At 41.3% G+C, this 18,246-nt stretch overlaps 1 protein-coding gene across 2 annotated transcripts in view; it reads right to left on the bottom strand.

Annotated features, from left to right (window-relative positions):
- Positions 1–5,549: 5,549 nt before the first annotated feature.
- Positions 5,550–18,246, bottom strand: part of LOC109898966 (serine/threonine-protein kinase WNK4) — a 98,155-nt gene continuing 85,458 nt past the window's right edge. The window contains exons 17-20 of one of the 2 annotated variants that reach the window (XM_031835225.1): positions 17,728–17,824; positions 8,018–8,684; positions 7,529–7,835; positions 5,550–6,943 (exon numbers count right to left, since the gene is read on the bottom strand). In XM_031835225.1, coding sequence (XP_031691085.1) covers positions 6,941–6,943; positions 7,529–7,835; positions 8,018–8,684; positions 17,728–17,824 — 1,074 coding nt within the window. In that variant the 3' untranslated portion in view covers positions 5,550–6,940. Of the gene's footprint in view, positions 6,944–7,215; positions 7,836–8,017; positions 8,685–17,727; positions 17,825–18,246 lie in introns of those variants that run through there. The other variant, XM_031835224.1, reaches the window with a different exon arrangement.

Genomic DNA, 18,246 nt, shown 5'->3' with positions numbered 1-18,246 from the left:
GCTCGTGTCGATGATTGATTGTACACAACGCAAGAAGAGGACTGTTACACATGCTTGTCAATAGGAGGAAATATCTACTGCTCCCGATTGCCCTACCAATTCAGGATACCTGGGTGGTGTTTACTAAATGGAAGAAAATTGACTACTTGTAGTTGTTGTAGACTTTTTTTTTTGTAAGAAATGGTCACTTTAAAAAATATATATATATCTGTAGTGTGCCCAACATGAACATGACCCTATTCTTCCTTTTCTCCCAATAAGTAGTCTGTCACTTGTATAGAATTATTGGTACTGCCCCATTCAGTGTCATATGTCTCCCAAAACTGTCTATAGAACTAATTCAACCTCCAATCAATAATGTTAATTCTACAGTGACCTTAAAATGTGTGGGATTTGAATTGGAACTACTGAACTGAGACAAAGAAACACAATCAGATTGAAATATTTATGTTGATAAAGGACGGAGTTGTAAAAATGGTATTATGTAGTTTTTTTACAAAACAAATTACATCTTCATGTAAGGTCAGTGTAATGTTTCCTAGGCTAAATCTCAGACATACAGTTGAAGTCAGAAGTTTACATGCACCTTAGCCAAATACATTTAAACTCAGTTTTAAACTATTCCTGACATTTAATCCTAGTAATAATTCCCTATTTTAGGTCCGTTAGGATCACCACTTTATTTTAAGAATGTGAAATGTCAGAATAATAGTAGTGATTTATTTCAGATTTGATTTCTTTCATCACATTCCCAGTGGGTCAGAAGTTTACATACACTCAATTAGTATTTGGGAGCATTGCCTTTAAATTGTTTAACTTGGGTCAAATGTTTCGGGTAGCCTTCCCCAAGTTTCCCAGAATATGTTGGGTGAATTTTGGCTCATTCCTCCTGACAGAGCTGGTGTAACTGAGTCAGGTTTATAGGCCTCTGCTCGCACACTTTCAGTTCTGCCCACAAATGTTCTATACGATTGAGGTCGGGGCTTTGTGATGGCCACTCCAATACCTTGACTTTATTGTCCTTAAGCCATTTTGCCACAACTTTGGAAGACCCATTTGCGACCAAGCTTTAACTTCCGGTCTTGAGATGTTGCTTCAATATATCCACGTAATGTTCCTGCCTCATGATGCCATCTATTTTGTGAAGTGCACCAGTCCCCCCTGCAGCAAACCACCCACACAACATGATGCTGCCACCCCCGTGCTTCACGGTTGGGCTAGTGTTCTTCGGCTTGCAAGCCTCCCCCTTTTTGCTCCAAACATAATGGTGGTCATTATGACCAAACAGTTCTATTTTTGTTTCATCAGACCAGAGGACATTTCTGCAAAAAAGTACGATCTTTGTCCCCATGTGCAGTTGCAAACCATAGTCTGGATTTTTTTATGCCGGTTTTGGAGCAGTGGCTTCTTCCTTGCTGAGTGGCCTTTCAGGTTATGTCGATATAGGACCTGTTTTACTGTGGATATAGATACTTTTGTACCTGTTTCCTCCAGCATCTTCACAAGGTCCTTTGCTGTTGTTCTGGGATTGATTTTCACTTTTCGCACCAAAGTACGTTCATCTCTAGGAGACAGAACGCGTCTCCTTCCTGAGCGGTATGACAGCTGCGTGGTCCCATGGTGTTTATACTTGCATACTATTGTTTGTACAGTTTAACATGTTACCTTCAGATGCTTGGAAATTGCTCCCAAGGATGAACCAGACTTGTGGAGGGCTACAAATTTTTTTCCTGAGGTCTTGGCTGATTTCTTTTGATTTTCCAATGATGCCAAGCAAAGAGGAACTGAGTTTGAAGGTAGGCCTTGTAATACATCCACAGGTACACCTCCAATTGACTCAAATGATGTCAATTAGCCTATCAGAAGCTTCTAAAGCCATGACATCATTTTCTGGAATTTTCCAAGCTGTTTAAAGGCACAGTCAACTTAGTGTATGTAAACTTCTGACCCACTGGAATTGTGATATTGTGAATTATAAGTGAAATAATCTGTTTGTAAACAATTGTTGGAAAAATTACTTGTGTAATGCACAAAGTAGATGTCCTAACCCACTTGCCAAAACTATAGTTTGTTAACAAGAAATCTGTAGAGTGGTTGAAAAATGAGTTTTAATGACTCCAACCTAAGTGTATGTAAACTTCCAACTTCAACTGTACATCAATATTGCCACAATAGTACGGAAGCAGAGAGGAGCGCTATCATAATTCCAACTGTTTATTATGTAAAAATATGATTTACAGAGTATGCTGTAGCCACCAAACCTACAGAGTAAAAATATGAAATAAGACATTGCAAGGGGAAGGCACAGATTTGAGCATGGCAGGACAGCAGCTTTGCATATCAAAGCGATACAATCATACACATATATTAAAATATTAGCATTGTAATCACATTTTCTTTAAATATATACACTTGTGGAAATCTTAGGTGAGTATTATCCTGAGTGGCGCAGAGGTCTAAGGCAGTGCATCTGGGCTAGAGGTGTCACTACAGACCCTGGTTCGATACCAAACTATCACAACCGGCCGTGACTGGGAGTCCCATGGGGTGGCACACAATTGGCCCAGTGTCGTCCGGTTTAGGGTTTGGCCGGAGTAGGTCGTCATTGTATAATCATTTGTTCTTAATTGACTTGCCTAGTTAAATAAACTAAAAATAGAATTCAGTGTGCGTATTTAAGGCAATGGCTAAGGGCTCACAGTTCCATCCATTTGTTATGCAGTCATTCTCTCGCCTCCCTACCTGTGAATATAAATAAGCTACTTCATTTAACAAAAAGTGTGAAATTAGTGACTACTAAAGTAGAAGTTACTAAAGTGCAGAGGGTGCCTTGTTTATTACACATTGCAGAAATGTTTTATCATTGTTCAATGTCGTGTACAAAACATTAGGAACACCTTTAGGACAGCCCATTTAGTCTACTGGTCGATTGTTTGTTCCATAGGCTGTTGTTCCATGTCTGATTTGCGCATGTCTCAGTGGACTAATTCATTGAGGAGGCGTGGTCAAAGAAGGAGCGTGTGGCTAAGATGCAGAAGGCACATCTCTCATTGTTTCATAACTTCATTGTGTTAACTGTTTGCCCTTTGATTGTTAGTGTCTATGATCAATTCCCTGTCACATACAATACCGATAAAAAGTTTTAGAACACCTACTCATTTTACTATTTTCTACATTGTAGAAAACATCAAAACTATGGAATCATATAGTAACCACAAAAGTGTTAAACAAATCAAAATGTATCTTATATCTGAGATTCTTCAAAAGCCACCCTTTGCACACTCTTAGCGTTCTCTCAACCAGCTTCATGAGGTAATCACTGAATCATCATGCGTTTAAATTAACAGGTGTTCATTAAAAGTTCATTTGTGGCATGTCTTTCCTTCTTAATGCGTTTGAGCCAATCAGTTGTGTTGTGACAACGTAGGCGGGGTATACAGAAAATAGCCCTATTTGGTAAAAGACCAAGTCCATATTATTGCTATAATGAAAATTACAGGCCTCTCATCTTTTTTAAGTGGGAGAACTTGCACAATTGGTGGCTGACTAAATACTTGTTTGCCCCACTGTATGTATTTCCCACCGTAAAGCATAGAGAAGGGGGTGGTGTTATGGTGTGGGGGTGCTTTGCTGGTGACACTGTCTGTGATTTATTTAGAATTTAAGGCACACTTAACTAGCATGGCTACCACAGCATTCTGCAGCAATTATGCCATCCCATCTGGTTTGAGCTTAGTGGGACTATCATTTTGTTTTTCAACAGGACAATGACCCAACACACCTCCTGGCTGTGTAAGGGCTATTTGAACAAGAAGGAGAGTGATGGAGTGCTGCATCAGATAACCTGGCCTCCACAATCCCCCGACCTCAACCAAATTGAGATGGTTTGAGATGAGTCGGACCACAGAGTGAAGGAAAAGCAGCCAACAAGTACTCAGCATATGTGGGAACTCCTTCAAGACTGTTGGAAAAGCATTCCAGGTGAAGCTGGTTGAGAGAATGCAAAGAGTGCAAATCTGTCATCAAGGCAAAGGGTGGCTATTTTGATGTTTAACACTTTTTTTGGTTAATACATTATTCCATATGTGTTATTTCATAGTTTTGCCGTCGTCACTATTATTCTACAATGTAGAAAATAGTACAAAATAAATAAAAATCCTTGAATGAGTAGGTGTTCTAAAACTTTTGACCGGTAGTGTATATCACCAGTAATAGGCTACATTGACCATTAATCCCCATCATTTCTAATCTACAATGTTTGTTTGGTTAGGGTCATTTCTGTTAATGCAGTTATTATATTATTACACCAGTATTTTGCGGTTCTAATTGTCGGAGTGGACATGTTGTTTGCAGAGCTCACAACTTATGCTACACTTGTGAGGAACAAGTTTTGGTTAATTTCAATCAATTTATGAGTTTTGTCAATGTATTAATTGTATTTTCTTTGGAGCGCTCCTGTCAATGTTGAGTAAGGACGTGCACCTAATTACGCATATAGGCCTAGAAGTATATAGGCCTAGGCTACCTGGCCTGCGTGCAAATGCAGGCCTATAAATGTGCCCATTTGGGGGATGTCTGATAGTATTTCTAATTGTCTTATGTAATGAGTTCTGGAGCTAACCAAGTCTGTTTCAGAACCTCAATGTATTTGAAAAATATCTCCAGCGCTTTCCTTTTCGATATCCACTTGGCATGAAAGGGAAAAAATGTCATGCTCTGATCCAGTGGAAACATCATAAAATAGATTATTACTTATTATCCCTTGCACAAATAGCCTACAGCTATGTCTGGCTGGAGCTCACTGGTGTGGGGAACTCTGAGGGCCCAGAATGTTTTATACCATGTTGCAAATTTGCTAGCTCAAGCTTCAGGCTGTACCCAGGTTACAGACTATTACCGGCAACTTCAGGAGCTTAACGGAAGAATCAGCCAAGGCCAGCAGCAGCTGGACAAGGAGGGTCAGAACAGTTTTTATTGATCTCTGGTTCCCTCTTTATTAATTTGTGTATTTTCATTGTTTAATTAAACCAAGTACTTAAAGCATCAGATAAGCTCAGTATATATAGTTGATTTGATTAAAACACATAGGGTGTGTCTGTATGGAAAAATACATGTTTTAACATTTTGTCTAATTGGTCAAAAGAAAAAAAGGACTCGGTCGACCAAGATTGAGTTTTTTGTCGGGGACAGTCCTAAACCTTCCTATTATTGAGTTGCACCACCTTTGCCCTCAGAACAGCTTCAATTAGTTGGGGCATGGACTCTACAAGGTGTTGAAAGCATTCCACAGGGATGCTGGCCCATGTTGACTAAAATGTTTCCCACAGTTGTGTCAAGTTGGCTGGATGTCCTTTGGGTGGTGGATCATTCTTGATACACACAGGAAACTGTTGAGTGTGAAAATCCCAGCAGAGTTGCAGATCTTGACACACTCAAACTGGTGTGCCTAGAATCTACTACCATACCCTGTTCAAAGGCACTTTAATATTTTGTCTTGCCCATAGCCGCAGAATACATTTTTATATATAAGAAAGTAAAAAATATATTAAATATTTTGGAAATAAATAGTGAATTCACCTGGTCAGTCTAATGGAAAGAGCAGGTGTTCATAATGTTTTATACACTCCGTGTATGTGCAAGAAATGTAGGTTGCCAAAATGTCTTTGGTTCATTTGTAAACGTAATTTATAAATGCATTATTTCATATTTACAATCATGGTGAGACCCATTAGTCTACACCTATATCTGTATGTTGGATTATTTTTGTAGAAAATATCATCTCAGTGAAAAAGTCAAGAGAGATTTGTAACAATCATCAACCATAAGTATTTTTTATCAATGTGGCTGATTTGGCAATACTGTCACTGGATTTGTTTTTTTAAAAGGAGTAGCTGGTTAGTTTGTCTTGGGTATTCCTCATGTATAGAGCTGTATTGTGCCTAGCTTTCTGGAAAGACTGACACCGCAATGATCTCAGTGTTATAGTTCTACCACTAGGTTGTATTCAGCAATAGAAAACTACTGGTCTATAGTGTTGTATTGTATTGATAAATGCTCACTATCATGTATATAGGATACTGCCTAACGTTAGACAACAATGTTCACATCCTTCTACATGTCGACAACAGTTCTCCTTCATAATTCTGTTGAATTAATCCGAAATATTGCTTCACTATTGCACATTGGAAAATCAGCAAAGTACAACAGCATATCTGGATTTTCATAGTCCCTCTAGAGGGCAGTAGTGAGTTTACAGTCAGCATCAACATCAACAGATTGCAAACAGACAGTCAAATGTGCAAATTAAAATGTGAATAATCTAAAACAGTCCCAATAAAAACTGTCTGCGACAGTCAGATAAGCAGGAAAATATTGATCAACTGCCCCGGACTTGATCCCATGATCCCAATATTGTCGAACAACCCTTAATAATGCTTTCCCCCACAAGGCAGGATTATAGCAGATCACTAAGGCTCTACTGTATGCACAACTATCACACATGTTCAACATAGCATAGTATGAGGAATGATGGTACACTACCTGGGATGGTACTGTTGTGAGCCTTTTACACTCATTTTATACTCACACTGTTCTGGTGGCATCCTACTGAACCATTGTAGTGGCAGGGCTTCTCTCTGGGGTGACTGACAACAGATGGCAGAGGTTCCGTTGTCCCTTCATAGCAGAGGGCTCAGTGACCTATAATGAACCCTGTGATCTCTGATGAACCTGTGACCTTTGATTAAACCTGTGACCATTAGCTCAGCAGAGGAGCTTCCTGGTTTCTGGGGGGCCTAGGTTACTCTCTCCTCCAGTGGGGGGCCAGATAAAGGGTTTAAACATGATGTCACTTCCTTGCTCCAGCAAGATGGACATATTCACTGCACTCTTCAGATGAGGTAGTCCGGACTTATTCTACAGCAAGCATGGCTCAAGATTCTTACTGGTGAGAGAGGAGACAAGGAGATGCAATGATTAGATGTGTAGAGTATTCAGATATAGTGGAGAATCGTTCACCTCCTGTCTTCTAGATAAACTTAGATTTTGGACAGCAGGATGAATACAACACATACTAAATACAGTAGCCGTGTCTGAAATCTGGCTTACCTACTACTTACTAAAACTGCATAATGTGTACTAATCACACACTATTTAGAATGTACTATTTAATAAAAATATATTCAGTAAACAACAAATGTCAACATACTAGACTCACCCATACCGAGAGTGTGTCAGCTAATGCACAATTGCGTTGTTTCCCGCCATTTGTTCATTTTGGTATAGTCCCCTTATCTGATTATCAGCTGTCGTCAAACACGTTGGTCTGAAAAATGATTCTATTCCTCAGTAGCAGGCAGCGAATTTGTTGTAGATGAAATGAGCCGAAATGAGTATGACATCCTGGCATTTAAAGCATACCATTTTTTCCCCACACACTATAAAACGTATTTTTGCATTCCCAATCATCCTACTATTTAGAACGCAAGTAGAAGTATTCGGACCCTGTAAGGACAGTGTGTAAACCCACCATTCTACTGATGTCAGATGCAAAAGTCACCCCTTTAGAGGGCTTCTCCAGAGAGCTGCTACTGCTGCTGCCACCCAGAGAGTTCCCCCTAATGATACCTTGGAGGGGGAGCATGTCCAGGCGCTGCAGACTGTTTCTGCGGGAGGAGGAGAGGTAACTCCTTTCCTTAGAGAGGCGGCGCTGGCGACTTGACAGCATGGCGGCAGGACAGACTATCCCCGCAGGGGGAACCTTCCCCATCCTCTCATACAGATCTTCAATCTCCCTCTTCTGGGTGGCCTGGAGACTCTGCACCTCTGCCAAGTGTCTGACAGGAGGGAGAGAGAGAATGAGAGAGCGGGATAAAGATAAACAGTTTAGGACTCTGAGGAGGATATGTTTAAGTGCTTTGGAATATTTGAGAGTCAAGTTGAGTTCAAAGTAATCAAACTTCGATTAAAACCCAAAACGGGTGAATGACTGAAGAGATGCTGAAGGTGAAACACTCACTTCTCCCTCATCTCCAGTAGCTCCTCCCACATGTCCTCACTCTCTGAGTCGTCACTGCTCAGGTATGTGAAGTTACGGCTGTAGCTCAGCCACATGTGGTTTAGAGCGGAGGTGTAGGTGGGGCTCCCTGCCCCTCCATCCCACAGGCCACGCCCCTCTGATTCCACCGCTATAACGGACAGGCCGCTGTCTGCAGACATACCCATCAGACTGAGGCTGCACATTCTCTTCCTCCTCCTCCTCCTCACTGTCTGCTGCTCTTCCTTTTCCTCCTGCTCCTCCTCATCTTCTTTCTTATCCTCCTCCTCATCTTCTTCCTCTTCATCTTCTTCCCCCTCTTCCTTCTTCTGTTCCTCCTCATCTTCTTCACCTTGTTCTTCCTCCTCCTCTTCCTGCTGCTGCTCCTTGGTCCCGGCCCACTCTACTTGGACCTCCCGGGCCTCCCCCATAGTGAGGTGTGGGGGGTGGGGAGTGAGGGAGGTGTTCAGGCTGGTCTCTGACTCCCACTGCTCCTGCTCCTCTGTGCTGCTCTTGGAGGTGGTGGTGCTGCCCACTGACATGGGCCTGGCGGGGTTAGAGCCCTGTCCACCTGGTTCAGCAGTCACAGGGATCTCCATGCTAGGGGAGACCTGAAAACGGCCCACTGTGACAACAGCAGGTGGAGGATCTGTGGGGAGAAGGGGGTTTATGATCAATATCAATACAGTGATAATAATTCATTTTCACAATCTGCTGTTTGTGTTTACATTCTGTTCCAGTAGTTGATATTATATTCCACTGATATTGACTCATGTACACTCAAATTAATTACAATGCTTTATGCCGGGATTTAATCCGATTGTCCCTTTTCGGCTATGCACCGTTTAAAGGCAATGTTTCCGGAGAATTCATGGTAAACGCTGCATATGTCAGCTCAATCTGAAATTTCCTTTAAATATCAAGGATGCAGTTATGTGGCTCTACAGTTGATCAGATAGAACCCTGGTCTTAGTTTCATAACTTTCTGTCAGAAAACCAATCCAACTGCCATATCTACTGCCAACATCTGGCAGTGGTGCAAGAAGTGGGAAGGAATCAGAGTTAGCTGAGGTGTGGAACTAGGTGGCACTCTCCTGGCTTGGAAAAAGCTTTTCTCTGCTGAATACGGCCCTGGGACTTCTCAAACAGAGCCTGTTCTGTCTGTCTGTTGAGCAGGGGTGGGTCTTGTTGGGTTGAGTCGCTCGGGGACCAGAGCAGGGCGGAGTGGCGGTGTAAACACAGACAGGTGGGGAGGAAATGGGAGGAGAGGCCTGTAACGAGTGCGGAAGCCTTATAATTGGTCAGTTCTGCTGGACAAATCTTCTAATAGGTCAATACTGGTAGGCAGGGCTATAATCACACCTACGTATTGGTCCCTTATTCAATGATCCCGAGGCACTTCTAGTGCTAATAGGTGATGTTGTTACCAAACACCGATGTGGGCAGGAAAAAACAGAACAGGAAACCACGAGAAGGGCAAATTGGCCCAAACACGCTTATTTTTAGATTGCAGGGTAATTCTGAGAATGATTTACTCTGGTTCCTTGAAAGTTTTCCTGGAGGTTTTATTAACGCTCTGAGAATGGAAAATATAGGTTCTTTAGAGTTTTTTTGAAAAATAACTTCCTTCAAACTTTCACCGAATGTTTCAATAACACTTAATAATATTGCTAACTTATTTTGGGTCAATGTTTTTGAAATCCAAGCACAGGTAGGACACATGGAATTGAATTTTCTTAGGCATTAATCATGTGAACACATTTATTTTTAATCAGTAGCTAGGTTTCCATCCAATTCGCAACAGATTTTCATGCGAATATTCTAAAATCTAAATGAATAAAATATGTGCATTTTCCCACCGGAGATGTTTTCCATCAAATTGACTGGGGATAAAAGTCTGTGCATGATAACGTAGTTCACATAATAACTTTTGCGGTTAAATTCCTATGTACCGAATACAAATTTAACTTAAATGGGATTCCATTGCATTTTCAACTCTACTGATTGTTTTGACACCAAAAAAAATGTGCGGGGCGGCAGGGTAGCCTAGTGGTTAGAGCGTTGGACTAGTAACCGGAAGGTTGCAAGTTCAAACCCCCGAGCTGACAAGGTACAAAATCTGTCATTCTGCCACTGAACAGGCAGTTAACCCACTGTTCCTAGGCCGTCATTGTAAATAAGAACCCACTGTTCCTAGGCCGTCATTGTAAATAAGAATTTGTTCTTAAGTGACTTGTCTAGTAAAATAAAGGTTAAAAAAATATATATATAATATTGTCACGTGCGCTCTAGCCTACAGCTTGCAGATACATAGCCTACATGAGATTATTATGGCCAAAAGAGCGATAATATTTTAATTTGTCAAACGGCAGCCAAGCATCGATCATCATGTAACCAGAATAAGACCCTAGATATTTATTGGAAATAAGCATCAAGCTCATCACATTGCACTTTCACCACACCACACACACACCATATCATCACGTAGTTTACTTCGATATGATGGTTAATATCTAAATATTTGCACATAAAGGCGTTTCCACAGTCAACTCGCTCATAATAGATTTTACCGACAAAACTCCCACCACATAGAACAAACTAATGATCTGTCTGCATTTATAAATGGTATGACTTTACTCAAATAAAAATTGTGATGATTCAAACATATAATCTTCTGTCCTTTATCAACCAGGATGGAGCTAGCCATGCCATGTTTTTTTACGCAAACAAAGCTGTTGATTTTAGTCTATTCAAACAGACCCCATTTCAAAGGAAACAAGCACTCATTAAGATCAGGTGTGGCCAATTAGTGGGAGCAGCCAAAATACCTGAACACACTTAAAAAGATAGAGGATAGAGAAAGTTTTGTTGCTGCTGAGAACAGAATGTATATGTTTTTAAATAACATTCTTAGAATGTTCTCTAAACCAAGGTTATTATAGTTTTGGGTTTTTCTATTTGTTTTTATTTCTATTTGTTTTTTCATTTTTATTTGAAATGTAGTTTAGTTTCAGTTATTTTTCGTTTTTGATTCCGTTTTAGTTTGATAGAAACATTTATATTTCATTTTTATGTTATTTAGTTTCAGTTTTAGTGTCAAGGACAAAGTAGCCTATGCCTGGGAGGCTAGCAGCCATGTATGTTCTACTTCTTCTTTTACCTAGTGATAGACTAGTGTTAGCTAGTGATAGGCTGGTGTTAGCTTGTAATAGGCTCGTGTTAGCTAGTGATAGGCTAATAATAAGCTAGTGCTAGCTTGTAATTAGCTAGTGATAGCTAGTAATAGGCTAGTGATAGCTAGTGTTAGCTAGCTAGTCTCTGAAATTACAGACCTAAAGGATTCTCTTGGAAAGAAAACAAATCCGGGAAGGGTGTTCTTCAGACAGAAAACTCTCCCAAGTTTGGGTAGGTAGACCAAGCCTGAAAAATCATCATTGGTTACCGCCTTGGTTACCGCCTTCCAAAGTGTGTTGCATGAACTTTACAAAAAATATACATAATCAAAGACTGCACGTTTCTGCAGTTGCTCTTCACCAACTTCAGCCTACAGCCACCGCCTGCATTGTGGGTGGCTCTATTGTCAACCAAGCATTAAGATGTTTTTGTTTGCCTCACGCGAACATGACCAAATATGTGACTGAAACAGGAACCAAATAAAAAATCCTACGATGTGATTTTCTGGATTTTTTTCTCTCATTTTGTCTGTCATAGTTGAAGTGTACCTATGATGAAAATTACAGGCCTCTCTCATCTTTTTAAGTGGAAGAACTTGCACAATTGGTGGTTGACTAAATACTTTTTTGCCCCACTGTATGTAAAAACTGTAACTTGGCCACTCAGGAACATTCACTGTCTTCTTGGTAAGCAACTCCAGTGTAGATTTGGCCTTGTGTTTTAGGTTATTGTCCTGCTTAAGGGTGAATTAATCTCCCAGTGTCTGGTGGAAAGCAGACTGAACCAGATTTTCCTCTAGGATTTTGCCTGTGCTTAGCTACATTCCATTGATACCCTGAAAAACACCCCAGTCCCTTAACGATTACAAGCATACCCATAACATGGTGCAGCCACCATTATGCTTCAAAACATGGAGAGTGGTACTCAGTAATGTGTTGTATTGTACTTGCCCCAAACATAACACTTTGTGTTCAGGACTAAAAGTGAATCACTTTGCCACGTCTTTTGCAGTATTCATTTAGTGCCTTGTTGTAAACAGGATGCATGTTATTTTTTTTGTACAGGCTTCCTTCTTTTCACTCATTTAGGTTAGTATTGTGGAGTAACTACTATTTTGTTGAGGCATCTTCAGTTTTCTCCTATCGCTGCTGTTAAATTCTGTAACTGTTTTTAAAGTCAACATTGGCCTCATGGTGAAATCTCTGAGTGGTTTTCTTCCTCTCCGGCAACTCAATTAGGAAGGACGCCTGTATCTTTGTAGTGACTGGGTGTATTGATACACCATCCAAAGTGTAATTAATAATCACACTATGCTCAAAGATATATTCAATGTCTGCTTTTTTTTTACCCATCCACCAATAGGTGGTGCTCTTTGCGAGGCAATTGAAAACATCCCTGGTTTTGTGGTTGAAATTCACTGCTCGACTGAGGGACCTTACAATTATCTGTATGTGTGAGGTACAGAGCTGAGGTAGTCATTCAAAAAACATGTTAAACACTATTATTGCACACAGAGTCCATGCAACTTATTATGTGGCTTGCTAAGCACATTTTTACTCTTAAAATTATATAGGCTTGCCATAACAAAAATACTTATTGACTCAAGACATTTCAGTTTTCATATTTTATTCATCTGTAAAAATTTTGAAAAACATAATTCCACTTTGACATTATGGAGTATTGTGTGTAGGCCAGTGTCAAAAAAATATAAATTCAATCAATTTAAAATTATGACTGTAACACAATAAAATGTGGAAAAGTCTGAAGGCACTGTATGTCTGGCGGGGATGTTGACACTAGGGCAACAAACAGACAGGGCCATGGTGTCACTGGATAAGGTAGCGATGTGCTTCCCTGTTTCCCGAAGAGATCATTAGAGATGATTTAAAATGGCTTCCACCATTTTAAAGTAGTCAACTGGGTGGGGATTCCGGAGTAATCAGCCAATGATCAGAGTATTGTCTTCTTCTTCAAATTGGATTGCCTAGTTAGTAAATGGCTTCGAGCTATATTACCGACATCTAGTGACCACACTAAATGAATGACACACACGATTTGGTTTAAGACTCCAGCACTGCAAGTGGCAGGTAAATCACCAATGTTAGCTTTACACTTTTTTCAAACATCAGACAGCCTCAAAGGCATTGCCCATGCTGTCACAGACAAGGTACTTGTACGGACGAGATGTGTATGCTAAAACAATGAGGAAGTTTGACTAAGTGCACTGGGCCGGGCTATGGATCGCAGGGCTAGAGGCATCACTACAGACCCGGGTTCGATCCCGGGCTGTATCACAACCGACTGTGATCGGGAGTCCAATAGGGTTGGCGCACAATTGGCCCAGCGTCGTCCGGGTTAGGCCAGTGTAGGTCTTCATTGTAAATAAGAATTTGTTCTTAATGTTCTTGCCAAGTTAAATAAAGGTTATTAAAAATAAAATAAAAATTGTATAGCATGATGCCTCTTTTTTCCCAAAGTTTAGAGGAGAAAAAACTCAAACTGAACATAATTTACCATGGGTTTTATTCTATTTTAGTTTGTTTTGGAGTCAAAGTTAATAGTTTTAGTATAGTTTTAGTTTCTCAAATGTGTTTCTTAATGATTTTATTGCAGTTTACTAAATAGTTTTTTGTTTTGGTATTGTTTTAGATTCAGTTTTAATTTACTACAATAACCTCTGAACTTTACTGGAAGGTTTTTGAACGTTCTGAGAACATGCCTTTAAATAGAACCATGAGGAAACGTTATGCTGAAGTACTGAAATTCCCACAGAATAATGTTGTAGCCCGACATCCGGCACCGACAGAGATGGCCGCCTCGCTTCGCGTTCCGAGGAAACTATGCAGTATTTAGTTTTTTTACGTGTTATTTCTTACATTGTTACCCCAGGAAATCTTAGGTTTTATTACATACAGTCGGGAGGAACTACTGGATATAAGAGCAACATCAACTCACCAACATTATGACCAGGAATACGACTTTCCCGAAGCGACTTTTCCTCTGTTTGGCCCTCCACCCAGGACAATGGATCGGATCCCAGCCGGCGGCCCAAAACAACGGCGCCGCAGAAGGGGCAGACAGAGCGGTCTTCTGGTCAGGCGCTGTAGACAGTCACATCATCGCACAACGCTCCCGAGCATACTACTCGCCAATGTCCAGTCTCTTGACAACAAGGTAGACGAAATCCGAGCAAGGGTTGCCTTCCAGAGAGACATCAGAGACTGTAGCATTCTTTGTTTCACGGAAACATGGCTAACTCGAGACACGCTATCGGAGTCGGTACAGCCACCTGGTTTCTTCATGCAATCGCGCCGACAGAATCAAGCATCTCTCAGGTAAGAAGAAGGGCGGGGGAGTATGCCTTATGATTAACGAGACGTGGTGTGATCATAAAAACATACAGGAACTCAAGTACTTTTGTTCACCTGACTTAGAATTCCTCACAATCAAATGCCGACCTCATTATCTACCAAGAGAATTCTCTTCGATCGTAATCACAGTCGTGTATATTCCCCCCCAAGCAGACACATTGACGGCCCTGAACGAACTTCATTTGGCTCTATGTAAACTGGAATCCACATATCCTGAGGCTGCATTTATTATACCTGGGGATTTTAACAAGGCTAATCTGTAAACAAGGCTCCCTAAAAAAAATTGCCAACCAAGGCTGGCAAAACCCTGGACCATTGTTATTCTAAATTCCGCTGAAAGCGCGAACCACTGTTTTCAATTAATCCCTCCGCAAGGCAATCAAACAAGCTAAACATCAGTATAGTGACAAAGTAGAGTCGCAATTCAACGGCTCAAACACAAGAGGTATGTGGCAGGGTCTACAGTCAATCATGGACTACGAAAGAAAAACCAGTCCCGTCGCGGACCACAATGTCTTGTTCCCAGACAAACTAAACAACTTCTTTGCTCGCTTTGAGGACAATACAGTGCCACTGACATGGCCCGTTACCAAAACCTGTGGGCTCTCCTTCACTGCAGCCAACGTGAGTAAAACATTTAAACGTGTCAACCCTCGCAGGGCTGCAGGCCCAGACGGCATCCCCAGCCGCGTCCTCAGAGCATGCGCAGACCAGCCGGCTGATGTGTTTACGGACATATTCAATCAATCCTTATCCCAGTCTGCTGTTCCCACATGCTTCAAGAGGGCCACCATTGTTCCTGTTCCCAAGAAAGCTAAGGTAACTGAGCTAAATGACTACCGCCCCGTAGCACTCACTTCCGTCATCATGAAGTGCTTTGAGAGACTAGTCAAGGACCAATTTGCTTACCGCCCCAATAGGTCCACAGTTGACGCAATTGCAATCCCACTGCACACTGCCCTAACCCATCTGGACAAGAGGAATATCTATGTAAGAATGCTGTTCATCGACTACAGCTCAGCATTTAACACCATAGTACCCTCCAAAACCGTCATTAAGCTCGAGACCCTGGGTCTCGCCCCCGCCCTGTGCAACTGGGTCCTGGACTTCCTGACTGACCTGCCCCCAGCTGGTGAGGGTAGGTAACAACATCTCCACCCCACTGATCCTCAACACTGGGGCCCCACAAGGGTGCGTTCTCAGACCTCTCCTGTACTCCCTGTTCACCCATGACTGCGTGGCCATGCACGCCTCCAACTCAATCATCAATTTTGCAGATGACACTACAGTGGTATGCTTGATTACCAACAACGACGAGACGGCCTACAGGGAGGGGGTGAGGGGCCTCGGAGTGTGGTGTCAGGAAAATAACCTCACACTCAATGTCAACAAAACAAAGGAGATGATCGTGGACTTCAGGAAACAGCAGAGGGAGCAGCCCCTTATCCACATCGACAGGACAATATTGGAGAGGGTGGAAAGTTTTAAGTTCCTCAGCGTACACATCACGGAAACTGAAATGGTCCACCCACACAGACAGCATAGTGAAGAACCTCAGGAGGCTGAAGAAATTCGGCTTGTCACCAAAAACACTCACAAACGTTTACTGATGCTCAATCGAGCATCCTGTCGGACTGTATCATCACCTGGTACGGCAACTGCTCCACCCACAACCGTAAGGCTCTCCAGAGGGTAGTGAGGTCTGCACAACGCATCACTGGGGGCAAACTACCTGCCAACCAGGACATCTACACCACCCGATGTTACAGGAAGGCCATAAAGATCATCAAGGACAACAACCACCCGAGCCACTGCCTGATCACCCCGCTATCATCCAGAAGGCGAGGTCAGTACAGGTGCATCAAAGCGGGGACCAAGAGACTGAAAAACAGCTTCTATCTCAAGGCCATCAGACTGTTAAACAGCCATCACTAACATTGAGTGGCTGCTGCCAACATACTGACTCAACTCCAGCCACTTTAATAATGTAAAATTTGATGTAATAAATGGATCACTAGCCACTTTAAACAAGGCCACTTTATATAATGTTTATATACCCTAAATTACTCATCTCATATGCATACACTGTGCTCTATACCATCTACTGCATCTTGCCATCTTGATGTAATAAATGTATCACTAGCCACTTTAAACAATGGCACTTTATATAATGTTTACATACCCTACATTACTCATCTCTATACCGTCTACTGCATCTTGCCTATGCCGTTCGGCCATCACTCATTCATATATTTTTATGTACATATTCTTATTCATTCCTTTACACTTGTGTGTGTATAAGGTATTTGTTGTGAAATGATTAGGTTAGATTACTTGTTAGATATTACTGCACGGTCGGAACTAGAAGCTCAAGCATTTTGCTACACTCGCAATAACCATGTGTATGTGACAAATACAATTTGATTTGATTTGTTTCTTAACGTTTTCTGAACTATTTGAGAACTTTCCAAATATCAAACCAGTTGAAGAACATTCCTACATTACCAACTGTTTTATTAAATGTAACCATGTTTGAACTTTTAGGAAATGTTCTGTTAAAGTAATGAAATACCAAGAAAATAATGTTTTTTTGTCAAGTTCCTTAAATGTACTGAAAATGTTCCAAAGTCAAGCAACTATCCTGTACCATTCCTGGAAAGTTGTGGGAAGTGTGTAGGCAAAATAACCATAGGACAACCACACTCTCACCAAGCTCTAAGAAACATATGGTTCTCAGAAAGTTATGTGCTAGCTGGGTAGGCCTTATTTAGACAGAATAAAACATAAAACACACTTGCATAATAGAGAAATGGCCTCGTTTAGTGTCTGGAGTGTGTGTGTTTGTGTGTGTGTGTGTGTGTGTGTGTGTGTGTGTGTGTGTGTGTGTGTGTGTGTGTGTGTGTGTGTGTGTGTGAGTGTCTGTGAGTGTGTGTGTGTGTCTGGAGTGTGTGTGTGTGTGTCTGGAGTGTGTGTGTGTGTGTCTGGAATGTTTACTCTGCATTTGTTTAGTGTGCTAACAAGGTCTGCCAGCGTCCTCCCCGACCCGTCTCCTACCATCAACAGATCAACAGTAAGCTTAGGTAAGGGCCAGTACAGTAAAATACAGCTAGAGTAGAGGTAGCGAGGGGAAGTCACTGTGAATTCTACCTGTGTAACTGGGAGATACTCTGGGCTTGGGAGCACTGGCATTCATCTCAGGCACCATTGGTCTGGACATTGGTGTGGTTGAGCTGAACGATGATAACTTGGGAAAAGAGGAAGGAAACATGTAATCAATATTATTAAGAAAATTATTAAGAGAAATAAACCTATCCCCCCATACATTAGGTATTTCTCTTTATCATTTTCTTAATCAAATCAAATTTTCTTTGTCACATGCGCCGAATACAACAGGTCAACCTTACAGTGAAATGCTTACTTACAAGCCCTTAACCGACAGTGTAGACCTTACAGTGAAATGCTTACTTACAAGCCCTTAACCGACAGTGTAGACCTTACAGTGAAATGCTTACTTACAAGCCCTTAACCAAAAATGTAGTTTTAAGAAAAATACCTTAAAAATGTAAATAAAAAAATACAAGTAACAAATAACAATGTTGATTACTTTTTTCCAGTAGTATTATTTCAGCTATGTTTCAGTGACCAAAAATATTCAGCAAGAATGAC

This window comes from Oncorhynchus kisutch, linkage group LG11 (genome assembly GCF_002021735.2).
Source record: "Oncorhynchus kisutch isolate 150728-3 linkage group LG11, Okis_V2, whole genome shotgun sequence".
NCBI lineage: Eukaryota > Metazoa > Chordata > Actinopteri > Salmoniformes > Salmonidae > Oncorhynchus > Oncorhynchus kisutch.
This window is presented reverse-complemented; position numbering and strand designations above follow the sequence as displayed.